Raw genomic sequence first — 27,324 nt, 5'->3', positions numbered from 1 at the left:
CTTATATGTAACCTTATTAGGCTCCTCTGACGTCATGTGTTTGGGACTCATGATGGGGGCCAGTAGTTACATGGTGCTTATCTTGCTGAAGCACAATCAGAGATTCCAACACATGTATAGAGTTTTCTGTCCTAGGTCATCTCCTGACACCAGAGCCACTCAAATCATCCTTGCCCTGGTGAACAGTTTTGTGCTCTTTTATACAATATCTGACAACTGAACCATGTATTTAACTTTTATAACTGGAATCACTAGGTGGCTGGTCATTGCCATTGCATAAACAGCTCTATGATTTCCAGCATTTTGCCCCTTTCTGCTCATCAGTCACTACACCTCAGGTTCAATGCTCTGCTGCACTTGCTAATATCAAATAACACATTACAATTCACAGAATTCCAACATTTACATTACCTGTCCTCTTTCTGTTCTTTTGTTGTATCATCTTATCATTCCTATAATCATCTCTATGCAGGACAATATCTGAAAATGGGTGTAAATATTAAAAAATTACCATTTCTTTCGATGAGATCATAATCCATAGAGAAATGTAGGTATCATAGCAATGAAGAACATTAGGAGTATGTATCATAATCAATGAACATGCTGTCCTATAATTCTTATATGTGGATTTAAATGTGGGAGTAAATAAAGGAGATATGAAGGTAGTTAAAAGGGGCCTGTATGTTCTGCTTCTTTGTTATATGGAAAGGATATAATCTCTCAGCATATGTACTGATCCTTGAATTTTATATTTCCACTACTTGTATGTTGTTCTTTGAAATTTAGTTGCAGTATATGTGTTGTAGATGCATCAAATTGTGGCTCAGGACCCTATAGTAAGTTGTTCTCTGCATTTTCAGTAGTTTTGAACTTCGGTAATGATCTCTATTTACTACCAATGGAAGTTTCTTTGCTGATGAAGGCTGAGACTTACTCTTACTTCTAGGTATCAGAGTAAGTACATAGAATACAATTTTAAATTGTATTGCTGTAGGAAGGTGGAAATACTAAGTTCTCTTCTAGATTAATGGCCTCATCAGGCATTAAAATATGAAGCTATGTTAACAATATCAGACATGAATTCTCTGCTCTTGAGACAGCCTTAACTTTATCCATGAAATTTCAAGAATATGATTTTATAAACAAGGCCTAAACATTGGCAGCACCACTTGACATGCCAACATGGATGGGAAATCTGCCAATTCTCAACCTCTGAATGGAAAGCTATTTAATGAGTGCACATAAAGGGAGAATCAGTCTTCCCTAGGTATTGATTATGAAATATGATGTTTTTCATATATATACTATCATAATATAATACTAAAATTATATACATATGACCAACACTAAATGAATTTAACAGTGTATTAATATGCATATAATGGTAATTATAATAAAAATAAATATATGTAATATACTTTATCATATATTTACATTTTATATAATTCAAAATATATCATTGTATATATGTCTAATTTTATATGTATGTAAAGTAAAAGAGACTAGAAATTTGAAAGACAGCTGGCACCCTTCTAATGGTAGATCTTCTTTATTATAGTATATTAATTACACAAAATAATAAATATCATTATGTATGATCCCTTCTTAGGAGAGATTCAGACATTGCAACACAAAGTTCTAAATTAAGGTTCTGGAAAACTCCTAGACATATTGACAGTGGTTATTGTGTCTAAATCTGGGCATGGATGTAACCTGGAATTAATTTAAGTGTTATTAGCTTCATGTGGTTTCTGAGGCATGTTGAATGTTTTGTACTATAGTCCAATATCTAGGATCAGAAAAGCTTTCAGATTCTTTAAAGGATCATTGTGAAAGCATTATCTACATCCACCATCTTTCTACCACTGTGATTTTCACAGATCCACTACACCTCATCATATCCCACTAGTGTCTATTGCATCCATTTCCACCCTGGAAACTCTGTGAATGACTCTGTGTTTACATTAGTTTAAGCTTCTTAGCAGCGACCTTCTGAGCCACCATTGCATTGTGAATCATCTTTGACTCTATACTCATGTTCTAGGACTCCTCTAAATCACAATATCTTACAGTAGACACTACTCGAAATGTTTTGCCCCTCATATTTTAAGCATTTTCAAATCCTCCATGACACTAATAAATACTATTGACACCTAGAGTCTTTGTCATTTTGGGGGATCACTTTTTTATACAACTCAGATACAAAATTTGCCCTGTATTCTCTAGTTCCTTTCAGGTTTTTTTGTGCTCGTTTAACTCGCCTTATCATATCATTATCATTCACCCAACCTGTTCCTTGTATTGATATGGCTTAAATAGATAATGCTTTCCAAAGACTTTTGTTTTACAGGATGTTCCCCAACTATTGCACAATTTAGAAAGGTTGTGGACCTTTTTGCTGGTTAAACATAACTGGAAGTGGTCAGTAAGCATGTAATTCCTATGTATAATATTCTTGGGTCCTAACCTTTGGCTGTAGGTTTTTAATATTTGGCATTTATTATGCTGAGGTATTATCCCTGTATCTCTACACACTCCATGGCATTTATGATGAAGGAATGCTGGAATTTATTAAAAGTATTTCAGGCATCAGAGCTGGCAAAGTGGATGATTCCATCAAACTCATCCCTTCAGAGATTAGACATCCCTTGCAAGAGGAGGCAGAAAGAGTGCAAGAGCCAGAGGGCATGGGTGACATCAGGACAACAAAGCTCTCTGAACCAACTGAGCAAAACTCTATGAATTCACTGAAACTGAAGTCACAAGCACAGAGACTGCACAGGTCTTCATCTAGTCCTCTGCAATACATTATAGCTTTCCTTTAGTGTTTTTATGGGCCTCCTGAGTATATAATTGAAAGGGTTTGTTTTGTCCAACCTCGATGGGATCTATTTTATCTTATGTTTTTGTCATTTTTTGTTGTATAACAGAAGACTTCTTTTCTAATGACAGAAAGGAAGTTGGTAAGATTGGGAGGGAAGGTGGAGAGGAACTTCAAGGAGTTGAGGGAGGAAAAGCTTTAATCAGGATGTATTGTATAAGAAAAGGAAGTATGCCGGGCGGTGGTGGCGCACGCCTTTAATCCCAGCACTCGGGAGGCAGAGCCAGGTGGATCTCTGTGAGTTCGAGGCCAGCCTGGGCTACCAAGTGAGTTCCAGGAAAAGGCACAAAGCTACACAGAGAAACCCTGTCTCGAAAAACCAAAAAAAAAAAAAAAAAAAAGAAAAGGAAGTATATTTTGTGGCATCTTACTAGATAATCAAGTGATATCTTATATTGTCTGTATCTGTGATGTACTACATTTAATGATGGCCATAGCTCAGCTATTCTTATATCTTTTGATAAATTGTCATATCATTTTATTTTATACTAAAATCACTTTATTGTAATGAGCTCATAAATAAAAACATTAAAGAGATAACATTGAAATAAATACTCAAAGGGACAATTGCCCAGACCTAAGCTCAGTGTGATTCAATTTAGTCCTATACAGTTAGAATAACAAAGGTGAAGCCATAGAGCTTTGCTTAGGGTTTTTTACTGTCACTAGCAATTTTATTTTTATGACCCTATCCACTGCAGAATAAGAAAATGGCAGAGTTGAAATTAGAAAAATAATTAACTTGATATACTGTTCCATAACTAATAAATGCTTTGCCTGCTCCTTTGCTTAACATTACCTTTTTTGATCTGCTTTATACTTATTGCAATATAATTATACTTACCCCTTTACCTATACATTTGCTCATTATAGGATAGGATTTGCACATGAAAGAGAATATGTGATTTTTTTCTGAGTTTGTGTGATCTGGTTTAGTGTCATTAGGTATGTCAATCAATTTTCTAACACATTTTGAGATTTGTTCAATCACTATTGTTGAGTAATAGTCCATTGTATATATGAACACAAATTTTGACTATGGATTTACGTGTTTATTAATATATATGTGGGTTCCATTTCATTGTTATAGTAAATAGAGAACAATAATCATAGATGTGTATATATCTCCATGGAAGAATATGGAGTTCACTGGGTTTACGTCCAGTAATGGAATAGCTGGGTTATAAAGTAGTTCCATTTTTAGTTTTTTGATGAATGTACTCAATGGGTGTATTAATTGCTTTCTGAACTCTTCTTTTCTTTTCTTTTTTATTATGTAATTTTCGATTTATTTTACATATCAACCACAGATCCCATCCCCTCCCTCCTTCCATCCCCCAGCCTTCCCTCCACCATCCCAACCCCCATTCCCACCTCCTCCAAGGCAAGGCCTCCAGTGGAGAGTAAACAGAGCCTGATACACTCAGTTGAGGCAGGTCCAAACACTTCCCCCTGAACCAAGGCTGTGTTGATACCAAATCAGATAACAACACCACAGCAACAAAGAAAATTTACAGACTAATCTCCCTAATGAACATAGATGCAAACAATATTCAAGATAACATCAAAACCATCATTCATTCCCATTGGTTTCTGTAGGAGATGAAAGACCTTGATCATATTTTTTGAAAAAGTGGCAAGGGAAGACTCTCTTTTCTGAGATTTGTTGAGGACTGTTGCTACAAGCTTCAGAGCAAATCAACCTAATTGTCTCTCATGGAGCTGAAAGCAAGTATTTGGAAAGTTATGGCTGAAGAAGTTTGCTGGTACTGATGCAGAGTAGAACAGTGATGAATGGACCAGGACCTCCTGAAGCACAACTTCATGTCCAAACATGGTTTTAGTTTTCCTTGCAGTCAGACTGTAGGACCAAAAAGATGTCTGTAAAATGACCAAGTCCTCAGGATGCCCTGGCAGAATAAAAGCCAGAAGATGGGCAGATTAATTGGGAGAATTTTTTGCTTTATCCTTTGGACATCAACTGGACAAAAGGAAGACTAGCAGGTGTAAATTGAAGAGTGAGATCTTCCTCTATACAATGGGATAAGTTCAGGGAGACTGCTAATACAACCAGCTCACAAAACTGTGTGACTCATTATTTCTGTTAATAGTTAAGAGACAAGACATTACCTCCTTAACTTTCTGTACTGACTTTCTGAGGGTGATGTGTAAGTAAACCTGTTTACCACACAAAACATATCATTTACATACTTAAAATAAGAACAAGTGATATTTTCATGATCTGGAACAAATGAGTGTAGGCACCATGGAGTAATGATTCATAAAAACAAAGGGTCCAAAACAGGGAAAACATAAAGATGTTAGGAAACTGATATTTACCAGCCACCAATTGTAATTATGCAAAAGAGCAATGCAGCCTTGTAAGATGGAGGAGAGAGTGTAAAAAGCCAGAAATGTAGACACTAGGGCCAGGATGCTCTGGGTGGCTCTGGACTCAAAGCCGATTCTGCTGGAACCACAATTGCTATGGATGTGTTGAACCCTCTGTTTGTGTCTGTACAGAATGACAATCATGTAACCACTAGACCAGGCCATGAGCAAAGAAAAGAAGATTTCAGGGCAGACCACCAGTGCTGAATAGAGGGAGTCATTGATTTCATCCCGCCCAGCAGTTGAGCAGTATCCAAAGTCCCATTTTCTTGTCACATTTTTACTATTCCTTTTGATAAATTGATACAGAGGGAAAATGGCATTTATCAAAATGTACAAGACCCAGAGGAGGGCAATGCAGCATTCAATGTATTTTGCAGATTTAACCTTTTGATCCTTACAGCAGAATTCCTTCTGACTGATGGTGATGGCCTGGAAGATACTCAAGAGGCAGGTGATGCCAATGGACACACTCCGGCCAACTCTTTGAATATATAAAATTAATTTGCATCCAAAATAATTTACAAACTGCTTCAACCCAAAAGCTGCCATTGTGAGTGGCACTCCTGTAGAGAGAATGATCAATGTATTGGCTGCCATTAGGTGCATGTGAATCAAATCTGTGGGCTTTAATTTGCTTTTTCCATAGTGAACTAGATAGTAGTAAAGAAGAGAGAAATTTCCCAGAATTCCAGCTGTATTTTGTGACAATAAAATGATTTTGATGGTCAAATTCCAGAAGTCCATTTTGTGATTGGGTATGAATTTATGTAAATAATGGCCAAAGTCATTTCTCTGGTCAAATGAATGAAAAGTATTAGTAATCCAAAGAGCTAAAAAATGGCTAAATCAAAATGTCCTTTAGAGCTCTGGAGTACAGTCTCAACCTGGACTACATATCAAGAATTTCTCAAAGTTAATGACAGGGGCAATTATTTCTTACCATGCATACTACTCTAAGCTATCTAAAGGCCTCAGCACACATATATGTACTGTTCATATACCTTCATAATGATGGAACATGCAGCATTATGGGCTAGGATATCTGGCCTGTGAGAAGCAATGGAAAGTGAGACCCAATACTATCAAGTATAATGTAAGAGAATGAAAATATACCACTATTTTCTAGACTTGATTTACCTTCTTTTGATTCTAAAAGAGGATAATTTCAATAGCTTTCAAAGACATCAATTCTTCATATGTATCTGATATAAAATTAAAAGATGAGTAATGAAAAGTTTATAATGTCATTCAGAATATATCTAGAGTTATACATAAGAAAATTTTATTAAGAGCATAAAACATATTCAGATGATGAGGTAAGTGACAGCTTTTATCTTATGAAATTAAGAGCTAGTCCTTATGTAACGCCATACCAAATAGACACACACACTATTGTGCACACTTAGGTTAGGACTGTTAGAGCACTGGGGACATCCAATGAGATGAAATCCCACACAATACTCAACAGGTTGATAGTAGGCAAAATAAGTAAGCAGAAATAACAAGGAGAGGGTCACTATGTAAAGAATGACAGCTAATGGGTAAATGTTCATTGTCTTGATTGAAACTATGTCTGTGATATTCAGTCAGCACTCAGAAGTCTAGAGTAGTAATTGTAGAAAAGAAGGCAGTTGGTTAAACAGCCCATAAGTGCAAATGGAAGAGACTGTCAGGATGCAATACTCTTCCTGCAGGAGAATGTGTCTGTAGCCCTCTTTAGTAGGGTGAGATCCCCTTGAAGATGTAGGCAGAAGCAGCTGTGAATCAGTACCAGACTGAACTAAGGAGCCTCAGGAAGGAAGACATTACTTCACTAATTTGCTATGCAAAGACAGTTAGCTGGACAATCGGCAGGGCAATCAAGAACTACAGAAGAATTTCCAGTGAATCTTGAAATCTGAAGAAGTTAAAACGAAGTGCAGAGATGTCCTTAGAACTACCTGATAGCAGCAGTTTCTCTTTATCTATGCTCTGGGACTGGAAACTCCCTAGAAAATGGATACATCAGAAAATAGAAAGTATTCTAAATGAGGTCTACAGGCCTTGAAGGATCAATAGCGTACACTGTGTCTCAATGTTGTTTCTAAGCTTGTAATTTTTTAAATATGTGATTATGTGGGAGTGCCAGTGTATCAAGGCCACAAAAGCTAATTACAGGGCCCATAAGGTGATTAAAAAGAAACTCTATAAGAGGCCAGTGAAGACAAGAAAATACAATGATAACAGAATAGAAAAAATGTGTCTTGATCACATATGCTAGATATGGGTGGACAAATGGGGAAAAAGTGAGATTGGTTAAATCAGGACACTAAATAGGAAAAAGCATAAGAGAAACCTGCTACTTTTAATCTAATTAAAAATTAGTAACCAAAATACAATAGATAATGAAAATGAAAACTAGTAAAGAAAAATATAGTTGACACCACCAAAGTTAGTTATAATTCTGGGTAAACCAAGAACATCACAGCCTGGCAATGCCTGTGAATGTCATTACAAACACTCAGGGAAACTGGTCACATCTGCTTATTGGGAAGAGATACAACAAAATAACCTCCATGCCAAAATGCCAGTCCAAAGAATGTCAACCAAAATAAAGTTCTTTGCATCATCAAAGGAAAGTGATAGTTATAATTCACTAATAGTTTTGGATACTCCAACCTGAAGACTACCCACGTTAGCCCAGTTACAGTTCTTGATCAATGAATCAATACAGACCCAGGATAGAATTATGCATATCATTAGGTCATAAATCTTACAGTATTATTTTGTGCTTAATCTGTAGGGTTCTAAGTGATATTTTCCTTGTGACATTCCCATGAGATGTATGGGTATGAGTTTTGTTTTCTTATTTGAAAATGTACAAATCTCAAACATAAATGAAATTGAGTTTTTTAAGGTTGTTTTTTATTTTATTTTATTTTACAATACAATTCAGTTCTACATATCAGCCACGGATTCCCTTGTTCTTTAGTAATTTTTTGTTTCTTCTCCTGATGATCACAAACATAGGAAATATATATTTTTTTTTAATTTTTAACTTTATTATTTGTGAGTTACACACCATTCACCCCAATTCTGTTCACCTCCCCATCCCTCCATTCCCCCCTCACCCTGTAGTGCCCTCCCACAAAAGAAAACAAACAAGCATGCAAGCAGAGAAACAAAAACCAGAACAAAAGAAACAAAAAAACCCTCTTAACTTCTCTTTCTTTCCCACCTCTCCAACACCTCTTCATTCATCCTGCAGGCATTGGGGGCTCAATGTGTCATATATTGTATCCTTTCATCCTATTAGCTTTACTAGCAAATGTTCATTGCAATGAGTCACTCGTCTGGTTCAAGGCACCTGGTTTCTTGTACACCGTCATCATTGGATTCTCACTGGAACTCCTCTGGGATATTCCATGGCTGCCCTTACTTAGTCTTGGAGATCCCTGCAGTATTGTTTTACGGGATCAGTCTCTTCAAAAGCTACTGCCTGTCCTAAATGGGGTAGATGTTAGGGTGGGCCCGGTTGTGGGCCTGGGTAGTAACTGAGCCAATCTTTGTGGATCACTGAGGCCACCCACGTCAGGAGGGGCAGAGTCAAATCCCCGATGCCCTTGCCTTCAGCATTGTGACGAGGGGTGGGAATATCTCTCTGGAGTACAGGGGCCAGCTATAACAGTTTAAGATACACAATGTTTAACATGGGACAAATGAAAACTGAGTATCGCGGGAAGCTTTTTAAAGTTCCACATACCTGGCATTGGGCTTAATGAGAGTCCAGGAGCATTTCTAAGAAAATGATGCCAGTTCTTCTACCTTCTCACATCCAGGAAGATGTAAAAAAGACAAATATTGTAGGTAAAATATCATCAAAATGGTCAAATCCATTGATATCCTGTATTCTACATGAAAATATTGTTTTAAACATTTTGTAAAGAGTTAAGTATATAATAGAAAATATCATTTTTGTGAGTTAAATATAATTTATGTATATGTGGAAAACAGCAATGACAATTTATGATTCACTGCTACCCTCTCAGTTTGACCTCTTTTTTGATGTGTAAAATTATATTATATAGACGTACCACTATTTCCACTGTCAAGTACTGAACTTAGAATCAAAAACAGTGTGTGCCTCTTTAAATCCAAAAAGTGTTTAGAGGCAGAGTCAATATTAAAGGGACTTGACCATGGCTAGTTTGGCACAAACACGGTCATCTCAGTCTATGCTAACAAAGCCATGTTGGGTAGTCTCCAACATGATTCAACCTTCTATGAAGATTGTGTTCCTCATTTTATTTTTGTTCACTTTATTGGTATTCAGATGCATGTTTTTAGCTTTAGAATGTTTTCATAAGGGGGTACTAGAGAGGTTGCTCAGTGGTAATGAAATGTGTTGTTACTGTAAGGGATTTGTGTTTGGGCCCCCTGTGACTCCAATTCCATGGGGTTCTCTCACTGTATAGTTGCACCTGCAGGTGCTGCATTCTCAAAGAGCTCATAGATGCAGACACAAACATACATGCACACAAAATAAATATAGACATATAAATCTTTTTAGAAATAACTATTCACTTTGACATGAAGGTGTATCTCATTGGAAATGTCAGGTTCCAGTGCTTCTGAGCTTGTGTTCTCAGTGCCATCTGACCTGACAGAAAACTGTCCCATCTCCCAGTTTGATTTCAGAAACACAAGATAGACATGATGTTTATGATGCACAAGAAGTATAAAATGGCCGGGCGTTGGTGGCGCACGCCTTTAATCCCAGCACTCGGGAGGCAGAGCCAGGCGGATCTCTGTGAGTTCGAGGCCAGCCTGGGCTACCAAGTGAGCTCCAGGAAAGGCGCAAAGCTACACAGAGAAACCCTGTCTCGAAAAACAAAACAAAACAAAACCAAAAAAAAAAAAAAAAAGAAGTATAAAATGTTGTCAATACACGGGTAAAGGCTATAGTTGATAATACAGAGGAATTATTAGCACTATTATTCTGTACAAAATATGACATGAAACACTAATGTGTGATTAACAAAAGATAGCATGAGAAGAACATTAAGTTCCTAAACATTCCTTTTTAAAGTGAGCATGTACTTGCTAATTTTTTATAATTTTTCAAGACTGGGTATCATCATGTAGCTGTGGCTGCCCTCAAACTCACTACATAGATCCTATTGGGCTCAAATTCACAGAGAGATGCCTTCCTCTGCCTCAAAGTCCTGGGCTAAAATATTTTCACCACACATCTGGTTTATTTGCTTATTCTTATATTAATGAATCTATTACAATGCTATTTATGATGCATTCAAATATAGGAGCTGCATGTGAGAAAATAGAGTGCAATCTGAATAATGTGAAATCTTAAATATTGGCCAGAAAGATATAGCATACTAAATGATAGTACCAAATTAGTTGACAGAACCCTGGAACACCATGCACAAAGCTCTGTCTTCCTTTAGCAATAAGGATAAACAATGAGTGAAGACATGCCATCCAATCATGCTTAATGATAGAGTATGATGAAACCAGGGGAAATAACCCAAGATACACTTGGTACTGGCTGTCCTTGTCTGATACTCATACTGAACCTTCCTTTCCCTTTTCCTTTTCCAAGTACAAGAGGTAGAGTCTTCAAATCAGTCTATGTAGCAATAGCCATTCAATACAGATTCAGTATTGCTTCTATGACTAGATAATAAATTTAACGTCACATATGAACTTTTTACTTCACAAACCTAGTCACATCCTGCACTTCCCAGGGAAGTGTGCTTCTTATAATTCCATTCTAATATTTACAAGGACATGAACATATGGTAAATTCAACTAAAATAATAATAGTGAAAAGAGTGTCTACATATCATGTTAGCTGAGGTGAATTATTGTATTTTCTTATTACCACAATGGTTCAGCACTTTCATAGATGGGCTGCATTGTGCTGGTGTTACCCAAAGTCACCCTTGGTGGGGGACTTATATTACATTAAGAAAAAAAAAACAAAGACAAGTTTAGAAATGCTTTGATCTGTCTGACTCATCTCTTACTTATGCAGTTATTCTTTTGCCTTCTTTGTCTAATCCATAGATTTCTATCCCCTATCTCATTACCAGACAGGAACACTTACTCAGACCTTCCTTCTTTGTTGACTCTGCAAATCAGAATAAAGTACAAAGCACTCACCTAGCTTATTGTCTCTGCAGGATGGTGGGACAATCATAGGGTAGATTTAGTCTTATTTATAAGCATCACTGTGGGAGAGTTATAACAAGGCAGATGGAGAGGTCTGTGACTCTGTGACCTCACCTCCCTCCAGAACTGTAATTTTCATTTCAACTGCGGTGGCAACGACATGGACAGAGCTCGCTTTGGGAGACTAGATCATTTATGAAAAAGTTCTCAATGTTAATTAGTAAAGACCCTTTAGAGTTCCTAGTGATAGAGATAAGGTGTATTGAAGAGGCACTGAGTTTTCATGATTGCTGAAGGCTCACCAGGGCACCTGGCGAAGGAGCTAGAAACTTTGAGTTCAGATTTATGAGAAAGTTAGAGAAGTCTCTGTGTCTCTTTGGATTCCACACTTCACTGACTTCTTCCAACACAAACCAACACAGTTAACTTTTAGAATATCTATGTCATATGTTACATAAAACTTTTGAGTGTTTTATATATGCATATGTGTTTTAGTCAAGTCTACAAATGATTTTCTCCTTTCAATTCCCTTTTTATCCACAGACTAAATTTCTTTCAATTTTAATGTGTTCCTTAACACAAGAAAAAAAACTTAAAAATCAACACATCTACTTAGTGACAATACTAAGTGCCTAGTAGAATGACATCTATGGAATCTTGAGTGGTCTCTAAAAGTTACATATCTGACACATTATAATCCAGAAACCATCTGTGGCCATTAGCTCTTCAGCAAAGAGTGGTACTTCCTGAACACCTCCACTCTACTTGGATTTTTATAGACTGATCTGTGCAGGTTTTGTGCTTAGGGTCATAACAAGCAAATTCCCAAGTACAAGGGATGTTCTGTCTGGACAAAACAAGTTTTCTTGGAATCACCTACTACCATAAATGTTCTAACATGCTTTCTGCCTCTCCTTTCATGATGATCCTTAATTTTTGAAGGAATAGTGCTGTGGGATAATGCTTTTGTACACTGGTTTAATAAAATGTTGATTGGCCATGTGCCAGGCAGGAAGTACAGGTGGAATAAACAGAAAAGGAGAATTCTGGGAAGAGGAAGTCTGGGTGTGGACATGTCAGTCCACCATCCAGGGAGCAGCATGTAATGGCGCAAAGGTAAAGCCATGGAACATGTGGTAACATATAGATGAACAGAAATGGGTTAGTTTAAGTATAAGGATTAGTCAGTCATAGGCTTGAGATAATGGCCAAGCAGTTTTAATTAATATTAAGCCTCTGTGTGATTATTTTATAAAAGGCTGCAGGACTATTGGTGAGAGATTTGTTCCGACTGTGGGCCAGGTGGGACACAGAAAAAAATTAGCTATAGAAGAGATATTATAAAGATATCCCATTTTTAGCTGGACCCTCCAGCATATCTTATTCTCAGTACCTTTCATCCTCTGGACCTCTGTGTCAACCCCACAGACTGAAAAAGGTAGCTTCTCTAATAAGAGTTGAGAGATATAGTAATCAATGGGTATAAAGATAGGAGCAGCCAGGCAGTGGTGGCACATGCTTTTAATCCCAGCACTTGGGAGGCAGAGCCAGGTGGAGTTTGTGAGTTTGAGGCCACCCTGGTCTACAGAGCGAGATCCAGGAATAGTGCAAAGCTACACAGAGAAACCCTGTCTCAAAAAAAAACAAAAAAAAAAGAAAGAAAGAAAGAAAAAGAAAAAAGATAAGAGCTTAATGAACAGTTAGGTATTTGTTCTTTTACCAGAATAATAGTACTAGGTTCTTCCCAGGTGATGAAACAGTCTGACTGTATTCTAGAATTGGTAGCCAACTTTTTACAATGTCAAAATAAGTTCATTTCTATTTACTATTTAGAACTCAAATCTCTGGTTTCTGGAATTTGACTTGTTACATGCCTCCACTTTATTTTGACCTCCATTCTTTCCCAAACCACAAGATTTTCTGCCAGTTAATCTTTACCTGTTAACTGCTCCTCCTGTAGTTTGCTTGTAATGTTCCTATGTTGTCTAATTCCTCAGGCAGCCTGAAAATTATTATTTTCCCCTATAAAAGGAATATAGAAATTTGTCTTGTGGCTGCTCTCCTAAGCCCCACATTAGGGGACACAACTGCTGGACCAGCTTTGCTGTGCATAGAAGTAAAGCCTGCTTAATTGGATCAAAATTATGGTTGGGCAGTGGGAAGTGGCAATGCTTGCCTTTAGTCCCAGCTTCTGGGAGGCAGAGGCAGTAGGATGTTTTTGAGTTTGAAGCCAGCCTTGTCTTCAGAGGGATTCCCAGGACAGCCAAGGCTACAAAGAGAAACTCTGTCATAAAATAGCAAACTAATAAAAGCAACAACAACATCAACAAAATTTAGTTTAATATCATTATACTGATGGTTTTTGTATTTATTCAGTGGATTTACCACTGGATCTATGTACTCCATAGCCACATGTTGTAGCATGAGTCTTAAAAGTTTTTACTAAGCTGGGCGGTGGTGGCGCACGCCTTTAATCCCAGCACTCGGGAGGCAGAGCCAGGCGGATCTCTGTGAGTTCGAGGCCAGCCTGGGCTACCAAGTGAGCTCCAGGAAAGGCGCGAAGCTACGCAGAGAAACCCTATCTCGAAAAACCAAAAAAAAAAAAAAGTTTTTACTAATAAAATGAAACCTGAGTCCAGTTATTGGGGTAAATGCTGGTAGATCAGAGAGACAGAACAAGCCACAGCTACCTTGCCAATTCCTCAGTTGGTCTTGTTTCCTCAGACTGGAAGCCTCTGAGTCCTCATCCAGAATGAATCAGCTGAACTGTGTTGCTCAAAGGCCTGATTGCTTAACCAGGCCAAATGCTTAACCAGGCCAAATGCTTCTAGTTTCTGGTCCTCACACCTTATATACCTTTCTTCTTTCTACCACCACTCCTTGGGATTAAAAGTTTGCTTTCTGGGATTAAAGGTGTGATGAGTCACCATGCCTGGCTGTATCCTTGAACACATGGATTTCTGCCTCTGGAATGCTAGAATTAAAGGCTTGTGCTACCACTGCCTATCTTTTATGTTTAATATTGAGGCTGCTCTTTCTCTGACCCCAGATAAGTTTATTAGCATGCACAATATTTGGGGGAATACAATACCACAACATATTCTTGTCCATGTTAATACCCCAATGCATAGGTTCCATCATGGGAAGTGAACCTTGAGTTCTTCATGAAATTGTTAGTTACTCCCATGATGTTCATGACCCTATTGTACCAGATTTGTTGTTGTTAGGGTTACTCTGGTAAATTCAATTGTGTTTTCGTGTCACTGTATTAGCACTTCTGAAATGTGCCCCCAATTCTAGTAGTTTCTCCCATTTTTCTCCCTTCCTCCCCACAAATTGATCACTACTGATCCCAACTCCACCCCATGACAATAAATGTGTGAAATCTATTCTATTTTCCCTTTACAGGGAGATCCTTATGTCCTCATTAATTTCACTGTGTTTCTTAGCCTCTCTGAGTCTGTGGATAATAGCATGATTATTTTTTATGTTACAATTAATATCCATTTATAAGTGAGTAAATACCATGTTATTTTTTCTGGGTCTTTATTGCCTCATCAGAATGATTTTTTTTTTTCAAGATCATTTTTTTTTCAGATGGCCTGCAAATTTCACAATGTCATGTTTTTTTTCTTTTTATTAAGATTTTTGTATTTGTTGTACATATCAATCATGGATTCTCTATTCTCCCTCTTCCCACCCTCTAGCCTCCCCCCTCCAAACCACCCCCATTCCCACCTCCTCCAAAGCAAGGTCTCCCATGGGGAGTCAGCAGAGCCTGGTACATTCAGTTGAGGAAGGTCCAATCCCCTCCTCCCTGCACCAAGGCTGAGCAAAGTGTCTCAGTACTGGCACTAGATTCCAGAAAGCTGGCTCATGCACTAAGGACAGGTCCAAGTCTCACTGTCTGGGTGCCCCCTAAACAGTTCAAGCTAAACAGCTGTCTCACTTATCTAGAGGGCCTAGTCCAGTTCCATGGGGGTTCCTCAGCTATTGGCTTACCATTCATGTGTTTCTGCTAGTTTGGCTATTTGTCTCTGTACTTTTTCCAATCATGGTCTCTATATCTCTTGCTCATATGATCCATCTCTTCTCTCATTGATTGGACTCTTGGAGCTGTGCCTGGTTCTTGGTCATGGATCTCTGCATCTGCTTCCATCAGTCACTGAATGAGGCTTCTATCATGACAGTTAGGGTGTTTGACCATCCAATCACCAGGATATGTCAGCTCAGGCAGCCTCTCGACCATTGTCAGTAGTCAATAGTGGAGTCAGCTTTGTGAATTTCTCTGGACCTGTCTAGCATTCTGATTCTTCCTATTCCCATGGTGTCTTCATTTATGGTACCTCTTTCCTTATTCTCCCACTCTGTTCTTGATCCAGCTAGAACCTCTTGCACTCCTAAGCTCTCTTGCCCCCCACCCCGACCCTTGCCCTCCATTACCTCCCCTCACCCTGATGTAGATCTCATTTATTTCTCTCTTGCTGGGCAATCCCTGTGTCTTTCCTAGAGTCCCCTTTACTAGATAGCCTCCCTGGAGATGTGAATTGCAGTCTGGTTTTCCTTTGCTTTATATCTATTATCCATTTATGAGTGAGTACATACCATGTTTGTATTTCTGAGTCTGGGTTACCTCACTCAGGATGATTTTTCTAGTTCCATGCATTTGCCTGCAAACATCATGATGTGATTGTTTTTCTCTGCTGAGTAGTAATCCATTGTGAATATGTACCATAGTTTCTTTATCCATTCTTCAGTTGAAGGGTGTCAAGGTTGTTTCCAGGTTCTGGCTGTTACAAACAATGCTGCCATGAACATAGCTGAGTATGTGTCCTTGTGGTATGATTGAGCACTCCTTGGGTAGATGCCCAAGAGTGGTATAGCTGGAAAGATTGATTCCCAGTTTTCTGAGAAACTGCCATAATGATTTCCACAGTAACTATACAAGTTTGCATTCCCACCAACAGTGGAAGAGTGTTCCCCTTGCTCCACATCCTCTCCAACATAAGCTATCTTCAGTGTTTGTGATATTAGCCATTCTGATGGGTGTGAGATGGTATCTCAGAATCATTTTGATTTGTATTTCTCTGATGACTAAAGATGTTGAGCAGTTCCTTAAATGTCTTTCAGCCATTTGAGCTTCTTCAGTTGAGAATCTTTGTTTAGCTCTATAGCCCATTTTAAATTGGACTGTTAGGTATTTTGATGTATAGTTTCTTGAGTTTTTTATATGTTCTGGATATTAGCCCTCTATAAGGTGTGGGATTGGTAAAGATCTTTTCCCATTCTTTAGGCTGTTGTTTGTCTTATTGACCATGTCATTTGCCCTGCAAAAACTCAGTTTCAAGAAGTCCCATTTATTAATTGTTGCTCTCAGTGTCTGTGCTACTGGTGTTATATTTAGGAAGTGATCTCCTATGCCAATGTGTTCAAGAATACTTCCTAATTTTTCTTCTATCAGATTCAGGGTAGCTGGATTTATGTTGAGATCTTTGATCCACTTGGACTTAAGTTTTGTGCACAGTGACAGATATGGGTCTATTTGCATTTCTACATGTTGACATCCAGTTATGCCAGCACTATTTGTTGAAGACACTTTCTTTTTTCCATTGTACAGTTTTGGCTTCTTTGTCAAAAGTTAAGTGTTCATACATGTGGGATTAATGTCAGGGTCTTCAGTTGGCTTCCATTGGTCAACATGTGGGTTTTTATGCCAGTACCAAGCTGTTTTTATTACTGTAGCTCTATAGTAGAGCTTGAAGTCAAGAATCATGATGCCTGCAGAGATTATTTTATTGTAAAGGATTCTTTTGGCTACCCTGGGTTCTTTGTTTTCCCATATGAAGTGGCGTGTTGTTCTTTCTGGGTCTGTGAAGAATTGTGTTGGTATTTTGATGGGGATTGCGTTGAATCTGTAGATTGCTTTTGGTAAGGTTGACATTTTTACTATGTTAATCCTACCTATCCATGAGCATGGGAGATCTTTCCATTTTCTGATATTTTCTTCAATTTCTTTCTTCAAGGACTTAGAGTTCATGTCATATAGGTCCTTCACTTGCTTAGTTAGAGTTACCTCAACATATTTTATATTATTTGTGGCTATTGTAAAGGGTGATGTTTCTCTAATTTCTTTGTCAGTTCATTTGTCATTTGTATATAGGAGGGCTATTGTTTTTGAGTTAATCTTGTATACTGCCACATTACTGATGGTGTTTATCAGCTGTAAGAGTGATATCACTTTTTAACAGCAGAGTAATACTCCATTCTGTAAATGTACAACATTTTCTTTATCCCTTCTTTATTTGGGTGACATCTAAGTTTTTCTAGCTTCTGACTATGATGAGTGAAGCTGTTATGAACATAGTTGAGCAAGTGTCCTTGTGATGTGATGAAATATCGTTGGGTATATGCCAAGGAGTGTTATGGTCTTGAGGTAAAAACTTTCCCAATTTTCTAAGAAACCAACATATTTATTTCAATAGTGGCTATACAAGTTTGAACTCCCACCAGCAGTGGAGGATTATTTCTTTGCTCTACATCCTCACCAACATAAGATGTCAGTTGTGGGATTGATCTTAGCCATTCTGATAGGTAAAAGATAGTGTTTATGACTCATTTTGAATTGCATTTCACTGATGGTAAAGGATGTTGAACATTTCTGTAAGTGTTGCTCATCCATTCCAGATTCTTCTGTTGAGAATTCTGTTTAGTTCTGTACCCCATTTTTAAATAAATTATTAGTTTGTTGATGTTTAATTTCTTGATTTCTTTATATATTTGTGGTATCAGTGCTTTGTTAGATGTGGAGTCTTTAATGCTGAGGTATATTTTTTGTAAGCAGCAGAAGGATGGATTCTGTTTGCATATCCATTCTGTTTGCCTATGTTTTTTTATTGGGAATTTTGTCTGCTCATATTGAGAGATATTAATGAACAATAATTGTTAATTATTGTTATTTTGTTGTTGTTGTTGTTGTTTGTGGTGGTGGTGGTTTTTTTTGTGTGTGTGTGATTGTGCATGTCTGTGTGTGATTGCACTTTGTATATTTTTTAGGTGTGAGATTATCTATTTCCTGTGTTTTGTTGGTCTACTAAAATTTCTTTTGTTGTTTTCCTTCTAGTAATCTCTATAGGGATGGATTGGTGGGTATATACTGTTTAAATTTACTTTGTCATCAAATATCTCATTTTCTCCATATATAGTAAATGAAAATTTTGCTGGGTATGGTAGTGTGTGCCTGTATCCATGGTCATTTAGAGTCTCCAGGACATCTGTCCAAGCCCATCTGGCTTTTAGTCTCCATTGAGAAGTTGGGTGTAATTCTAACAAGTGTGTCTTTATATGTTTCTTGGGCTCTTTCCCTTGAAGCTTCTAATATGTATCCTTATTCTACATGTTTAGTGTTTTCATCATTATATGGTGTGGGAAATTAAGTTTCTGATCAAATATATGAGGTATTCTGTAAGCTTCTTGTAACATTACTGGCCTGTTTTTTCTTAGGTTAAGACTCTTTCTTCTGTGATTTTGTTAACTATATTTTCTGGATTTTTGACCAGGGATTCTTCTTGTTTTGTTTCTATTATTCTTAGGTTTGTCAATCTCTGTATTTGCCAGATATCTTGGAAGTTTTGTGATAGGAATTGTTTAGATTTAATATTTGCTTTGACTAATGAATCTATTTTATCTATCATATCTTCAACATCTGAGCTTTTCTCCTCCATTTCTTGTGTTTTGTTGATGATATTTGTCTATACTTCCTGTTCACTTACCCAGATTTTCTATTTCCAGAAATCCCTCAGTTTTCATTTTCTTTATTGCTTCTACTTTTGATTTTTATGTCTTGAAAAGTTTCCTTGGCCTGGTTGTTTTTTTTCTTTACTTTCTTGGCTTTATTTAAGGGACTTTTTGATTTCCTCCAGTTCTTTGTATTTTCTTGGATTTCTTTAAGGGATCTTTTCATTTCCTCTTTAAGAATCTCTATCATCTTCATAAAATTGTTTTTAAGGTAGTTTTCTTGTGCTTCAAATGCATTGGGATATTCATGTGTTGCTACAATAGGATAGCTGGCCTCTAGTGGTGAATTATTACACAGATGTTGTCAATTGTATTCTTTCACTGGCATTTATGCATCTGGACTTGGGTTGGTTTTAGGTCTAGGTGCTGATTTCTGAGTTTGTCTTTGCTGGGTGAGTGTTTGTTTCTTTGGTCTTCTGTCCTTTGTGGCCTTGGTTTCTCACAGCCAGTGTGACCTCTGATCAGGGGCAATTTTTCCTAATCATAGGTCACACTGCCCCCACAAGTTGGGGGCTGTCCTGTCTAGCTTAGCCTTTGGTTCATCATGGAGCCTCTGTTCTTCTGAGTGCTGTGGCCTGTAGCTGAGCAATGGAAATCTGCAGAGGTTGTAGGCAGAGGCCTGACCACTGGGAAGTTATTGAGATAAGAGAGGGCAGGCCTTGAAGGGAGATTTAGGTAGCTGAATCTAGTGAGTGGGTCACTTCAGCTGGCATGTGGGTCAATCATCTCTTTTCAGAATTGTATGGCCTGTACATGAATAGAGGAAATTCAAAAAAGTTTGTCATGCCAGAGTTGGGAACAATCCTGCTTCTGGGCCAGTAATGGAGTTAGAGGAAGTGGGTGGTGGAATAAGTCTTAGGGAGCCAAACCTAGATATTAAGGTAGTTCAGCTGGCAAGTATGACAGTCACCAGTTCTTCTGACCACTGGTATGGTCTGCAACTGAGAAGCAGAAGTCCACGGTGGTACACAAGTTAATTTTATAATGATGGGATAAAAATCTGGGGGAAAAAATTTAAAAATATGATCCTTATTGTAAAACAGATTCTTTAAATTTTATAACATGTATTTTTGGTTTTGAAACTTAACTATAGTTACATAATTTCCTCTTTCTCTTTCCTCCAAAGAGCCTTTCCTATATATACCACTCAATTGCTCCCAAATTAAGACCCTCTCTTTGTTTAACTGTACACACACACACACACACACACACACACACACACACACACACATGCATACTCATCCACACCCCCACACATACAACATTTATAAACAGAACCTAATTTGCCCATAAAGTATTACTTGTATGTATGTATTACTTTCCATGGCTGATTAATTGGTATTGCATGATCAATTGATAGGATCTTCCCTGGAGAAGACTATTTCTTGTCTTCTCAGTATTCTTTGGTTGTATGGAGTTGTCTGTCTATGGTGGGGCCTCATGAGATTTACCCCTTCAATTTTTGCATGCCTATCAATATCACCCTTGTTTAGGTCTTATTTTGGAAGCCACATTGATGAGACTTTAAGGGTGAAGTTTCTCTGACATTTCTAGATGTACTATCACAGAAATCTTCCTGTTCCTCTGGCTTTTATAATCTTCCCAACCTTTCTTACACTACGATCCTTGAGGCTTAGGCACAGTAGTTATATTGTAGAAGTATCAGATGAGGCCAGGCAACACAGGGCCTCTTGTTTTCAGCCTTTTTGTTTGTTATAGTTCTCTCTAATGGACTCCGTCTGTTGCAAGCCACATTTCTCTGATGAGGTGCAAGGCCTATGCTTATCTGTAATTATAAGGTTAAGAATTTGCAATGCAGTCAGGAATCATGCTGGTTTAATAATATGGTAGTACGAAATTCTCCTCTAATACCCATGACCTCATTATTTATAATTAGTTGGCTCAGTGTCAAGCACAAGAAATGAATTCCCTCTACAATGCAAAAATATTTCAAATTTTTTTATGCAACCATTATATACCTGAAACCAAGGCCAGACAAAAATGTATTTTGGCAGACTTGCTCTCTTAAGGATTCTACCACCAATTGGTGCATGGTAAATTGGAATAACCATTATCCATATGAGCTAGGTTAAAGAGGATTGGCAAAGCTTCCCTTTGGATTCTGAGAGTTCGTGAATAAATGACCTGTGTGTGAGAAAACTGACAAGTAGACTTCCTCAGCTCAGATATTAATAGCCTGTGACTGCTCACATACAGACACCTGCTATGGAGAAAAGTCTCATTTTGCCATGGGTTGTACTTAGTGAATATGATGAGGTACCAAGTTGCAGTGGTAGCTGTATAAGAGAACACCACTCCATCTAAAATCCATTGTATGTTGTCTCTGAGTCTGTCTTTTCTGCATTCCATTACCCACTTAGTCAGGATTCTAGGACACAAGCTGCATGAGACCTGACAAAGGGCTCAGAGCACAAGCCAGCTCCTCAGCAGGCTTCAAATAAGAGCAAAATGAAACACCCAGCATGTTGTTCTTTCAGGTATTTTTGTCTCCAGCTTTAGAAAAGTAACTTGAGCAGACTTAATATACCAACATTACTGAGAAGTATAAAGCATTATTTAATAAGCTAGCAACATAATCTGTTTAAGGTGTTATACTTCTATAGAATTTAATCAAGAATTTCTAGAAAGCAACTTAAAGAGCAGAGCCAAATTATCAACAATGATCAACAGATAAGAGCATACCCAATATATATTTTAAAATTGTGAATCCTGATCCTTTAGTTAACCTACCATGAAAATCAAACATTCATCCAAACATTTATTATACAATCAAAGGAGAACAACATCCTCTATACACTGAATGATTAATATCTCTGGAAACTCAAATTGCATTGACTTAGCATTCCATGTCCTGACCGAAACCATTCTTCACCAGAAGTTGACCCCATTTAAACTTCCTCTTTCTCACATGAAGGGAATACTAATAATGAGTTATTCCTATCATAAGGAGAAAACAGAAAATATTTCCCAAGAAAGGATCTCTAATATTGAGTAATTCCCACTCTGAGGGAAAAATAAAAAACCATTTAAAGCAAAGTTAAGCAACCAGACAATAGAAGTCAATACTCTGGGCTTGCTGTTAGGGCTGCTGCAGTGAGCCCACCTGTTGATTCTTTGTAATTCAGATGCCTGTGCTCCCAGGTAGAAAGAGTTCAGAATTTTAGCTATCCTGTAATTTTTATATCAGAAAGAGCCTTTTCTTCCTCTATTACTACTGGGAAGAGGCTTTTTTTCTTTCCTTTATTTTTCTTTTACAGGGCCTATAATCTTAAAGCCCAGTTTTAACATTTTTACCCTTTTTTACAGAAAAATCCTTTTTTCTTAATTAAAATTTTCTCCTTTTTCTATTTGGAAATTTTCTTTTATTTCCTTTCCTTCCCTCTTCCCTGTTGGAAGATTTCTTTTTTTATTTTTTTCCTTTCCCTTTTATCTATTGAGAAAGGTCTTTTTCTTGACTTATTTCCTATTTCAGGAACAATTGTATTTCTATCTTTAAAAATTGTGCAGTTACCACTTTTTATTTTGACAATCATTGGCAACTGTACATTTTGTTGCTCCTGAGATGGGGAGTTTAAATTCCCCATGACCCTGCCAATCCTAGAGTCTTCTTACCCTGAGAGTGCACCCTCTAGTTCTTAAGGCAGCCAGCTCCTCTGTCCTTCTTCAGATTCTTTGTCCTTCTTCAAGCCCCACATTGGGTGCCAAATGTAACTGTGTGTTGTGGCATAGGTCTGTGGGTCCAGGAAAAAGACTCAGAAGAATCTTAAGGATGAATCTAGCCTTTCATGGCTGCAAGGGGGTTCAGCCTCAAAGAACTGAAACCTCTTCCCTTTGCCTCAGGCATTTCTATTTCTCTCTATTACAGTTTAGCCAGATAATTTTCATATGCTCAAAATAACCTTAAATGGAGCTCCCAACAATACAACACCAAGTGCAAATTCCTCAATTTCTCAGGTCCCATGGTTTTCCAGGTTTCCTGAACCGAGGTTTACATAGACATGTGTATCCTTAGGAGACTCTGAGACAAGATTCTCATAGAGGACAAGAGAAACAAAAGATGTCTGCTAAACAAAAGATGGACTAGAGCTAGGTGCTACTCTCTGGAGCCAGGTCAGGTGCAGCTTACCAGGAATGCACCCACATTTCTTATTATATTTTATTGTGTTAAGTGTTTTTTAGTTATCTTTCTGAAGCCTATTTTTTCTAATGAGAAACCAAAAGGGAATAGATTTATATGGGAGAGGATGTGGGTGTAACTAAGAGGAGTAAAGTGAAAGGAAACTGTAATCAGGTAATATAGTATGAGAAAAAAATCTATGTGTAATAAAAGGGAAAAAGGAAAGGATGCTATCTAACAAAATTCAAGATTACCTCATAAACATCATTTGTTTTTAATCAGTTTTGGTACAAAGTGAGAGATAGTAGTCATAATTTTTGTTCTATGTGGCTAAAGAAGATGATCATCTTCACGGAACTTGCTGAGGAGTGTGGCTATAAAGTTAAGAACAGCCAGTTTTTTTGTTTGTTTGTTTGTTTTCTGATGCAGCTGAAATCAAAGTATCTGGGAAATGATCAATGAAGATTTCTGGTCCTGGAGCATGCTAGAGCAGCTGTCATGGGACAAGGTCCACCAAGACCACAATATATGGCCCACCGTGGTTTCAGTCCGCCTTGCATTTAGAGTGCAGTATATATAGGTGTCTGTACAGCAGCAAACAGGCAGTCAAGATTCCATGAGAGGAAGAGAGCCACAAGAAACTTAGCCCTATTGGCAACAACTTACTGGATTCTTTGTGCATCATCTGGGCAAAGGAAAAATTCTACTGTCTGAAAGCTGAGGATTACAGTGTGCTAAACACAGTATCATCAGCTCATGTAGGCTTCTATTTCAACCATCTGACAAAATTCCTGTACTCATTTTTAGCAGTATTAGGAAGACTAGATGCTAAAACCTTAACTTTCTTTGATGGATTCATAAGGTAATAATTGAGTAAAATGTGGAAGATAAGAAAAACTTATATTTTACATTGTTATGATAAAATTATGAGAACATTTTTTTCTCAACCATACCAAACTGAATATGGACAAAACTGAGTAATGTCTCATAAGAACAAAGGGTCCAAAACATGGAAAACAAAGAGAAGTGAGGCGAGAAATGTACACCAGCCACCAACTGGGATTATACAATAGAGCAATGCAGCCTCGAAAGATGGTGGAGAGAGTATAAAAAGCCAGGAAGGTAGACACCAGGACCAGGATGTTCTGGGTTGCTCTGGACTCAGGGGAGTTTCTACTAGAACCATGACAGCTACGGATATTTTGAACCCTCTGCTTGTGTCTGTAGAGAATGACAACCATTGAGGCACTGGACCAGGTGATGAGCACAGCAAAAAATAATTCAGGGCACATCACCAATGTTGTATAGAGTGAGTCAATGGTCTCATCATGTCCTGTAGTAGAGCAATATCCAAAATCTCGATTTCTTGTCATGTTTTTGCTATTCGTTTTGATAAATTTGTACATAAGAAAAATGAAACGTATTACCATGTAGAATACCCAGAGTAGGGAAATGGAGCAGCCAATGTACTTTGAAGCTTTGACTTTGTTATCACTCCAAAAGGATTTCCTGGGACTGATGGTCATGGCCTGGAAGACACTCAAGAGGCAGGTGGTGCCAATGGACACACTTCGAGCAAATCCTTGAATGTACAGTAGGAGCTCGCATCCAAAATCATTCAAGAACTGCTTTAATCCCCAAACTACCATTGTTTGGGGCACTCCTGCAGAGAGAATAACCAAGGCATTGGCTGCCATTAGATGCATGAGAATCAAATCTGTGGGTTTTAATGTGTGTTCTCTGTAGTAACGGTCTAGACAGTAGAACATAAGAAAGAGATTTCCTAGAATTCCAGTGGTAGTTTGTGATAAGAAAATGATTCTGATAGTCAGATTCCAGATATTCATTCTGTGTTTCAGTACAATATCCTTAAGAATACGGCCACACTATTTCTCAGCTAAAATGAATAATGGCAAATGATAGTAGCCAGAAGTGAAGGAAGATGCCATTGATCCATGGAGCTACATAGAGGCCAAAACCGAGGGTCCTTTAAATTCATAAGTTCAAGGCCAGCATAGAACACACAAAAATATCTTATTTCCAAAATTTTGACATGAGTAGTTACTTTCAATGTTTGTTACTTTGAAATTCTTAATACTTCAGAATGCAAGTGTTGATGGAAGAATAGCCATCAACTTTCCCAGAAAATGCATCAACCAGGATGATGGGATGTTGGTCCATTTGAAAAAGGAAAGTTACAGGGAGTGAAAACAAACTTAAAGTAAATCTTTCAGAATGTACTCATATTTGCTAATCATGTTGTAAAAGAAATCAACTTTAAGAACAGACGCAAACCAGTTGGCTGTGCTGTGCAGCCCCAGGGAGATCACTCTTGTCCCTCACACTCATCAGGCATGCAGGGACAGTCAGCTGTCAATCAAGAGCTGGGGTATAATTGACCTTGTAGCCTATTCTAGAATAATTTTATACTATTCTGAAGAAGTTTATATAGAATGGGGAGATGAGCTGAGACCTTAGGAACATATAAATGTAAGCTCTACTTCCCTGTGCACTTCCATGTAGAACACCCAAGGATATGGCTGCAGCAGACATAGAAAATACTCTGTTAAGTGTTGCAATACAGGCGAGGAGAGGCAGATACCACTGTCACGAGTATGACTTCACAGCTTCTAATTTTTAAGAAATGTGTGTTAATGTGGGAGTGAATGTGGATAGCATCCCGGAAACTTGAAAGGGGCCCATAAGAGTATCTCAAAGTGTGATCAGGATGGTAAAACAACACATGCGTTTTGAAAGTGAAGGAAGGAATTGTGTACACTGGACTTTAAAAGCTGGGATGAGGGAAGAGAAATGGGGGAAGCAGAGGGGTTGGGTCTATCAAAATAGTAACTATGAAAATGCCTTAAGGAAACTTACTACTTTGTAACCTAGCAAAACATAAAAAATAAATCCAAACAAAATAAAAATATAATAAATATAAAGTAAAGAAGAAAATGTTGACAGTACCAAATCTGGGGATTTTTATAGAGAAATCAGGAATCTCAGGCCTTGCAAATGTCTGTGAATGCTAGTACAAACATTGACGTAAGGTATACATTTGCTTAAGTGGGGCAAATATAACCCTACCCACACTTTAAAATTTTTTCCAACATTCTATTCTGCATTTAACTATTTTGAGAAGATGCAATTTGTAGAATTATAATTTAATCTGTGTTATAGAAGGTAAATAATTTTTATAAGTTATAGTTGCATCTCTTTAATTTTTGAAATAAAAATATCATTGCATCATTGTACCTTTCTTCCCTCCAACTACTTCCAAGTACCTACACAAACCCAAACTCTCAAATTCTTGGCCAGCGGCCTCTTTTTCTTTAATTATTGTTACATGTAAATGTATATATGTCTATGTTTTTGTACATATATGTATAGTTATTTATATAGATATATATAAAATCAGCTCATTCTATCTAATGTTACTTGTACATACATGATTTCAGTGTTTACAATTTGATGCTAGATAAAAATGTAGGACCTATTTTCTTGTACTCAAAGCAACTCCTTCATTACTTGTAGCTCTAATCACTAAAGGAAAAAAAAAACTTTTCAATGCAATAGTTCATTACAAAGAAAATACAGCTAATCCAAAGGTAAAAAACAGAAAAAGCATGAGTGATCAAAAACACACAACAACTAATGGTGTTGTTGTGTTGTGCCAAGTCCCAGTGATACACCCACAATACAACTCCTGCAGTCAAGGTTCAAGGAACATTGTGATAGTAGAAGCAGAAAGATTTTTAAGAGCCATAGAAATATGTATCTGTTGTGAGATTGCATCTTCTAAAATTTTGGGAAAGCTACGCCTATGATGTCTCAAGATGGCTGCATAAGAAAATCTAAATGACACGAACACACACGCTCAAATGGAAGGGGGAAGTAACAAAAGGCTCCAATCAATCACTTTAAAGAATAATCACATAAATGAGCT

At 37.5% G+C, this 27,324-nt stretch overlaps 2 protein-coding genes across 2 annotated transcripts; both read right to left on the bottom strand.

Moving 5' to 3' along the window:
* Nucleotides 1-5,116: 5,116 nt before the first annotated feature.
* Nucleotides 5,117-6,028, bottom strand: LOC114710873 (vomeronasal type-1 receptor 4-like). Its single transcript, XM_028895168.1, has one exon. It carries the CDS (start codon nt 6,017-6,019, stop codon nt 5,117-5,119), a length of 903 nt encoding a protein of 300 aa, XP_028751001.1. The 5' UTR covers nt 6,020-6,028.
* Nucleotides 6,029-24,283: 18,255 nt separating this feature from the next.
* On the bottom strand, nt 24,284-25,249 carry LOC114710872 (vomeronasal type-1 receptor 4-like). Its single transcript, XM_028895167.1, has one exon. The coding sequence runs from the start codon at nt 25,223-25,225 to the stop codon at nt 24,284-24,286; it is 942 nt and encodes a 313-aa protein (XP_028751000.1). The 5' UTR covers nt 25,226-25,249.
* Between the last annotated feature and the right edge of the window lie 2,075 nt (nt 25,250-27,324).

The sequence above is a fragment of the Peromyscus leucopus genome, chromosome 1 (genome assembly GCF_004664715.2).
Source record: "Peromyscus leucopus breed LL Stock chromosome 1, UCI_PerLeu_2.1, whole genome shotgun sequence".
NCBI classification, from domain to species: domain Eukaryota; kingdom Metazoa; phylum Chordata; class Mammalia; order Rodentia; family Cricetidae; genus Peromyscus; species Peromyscus leucopus.
This window is presented reverse-complemented; position numbering and strand designations above follow the sequence as displayed.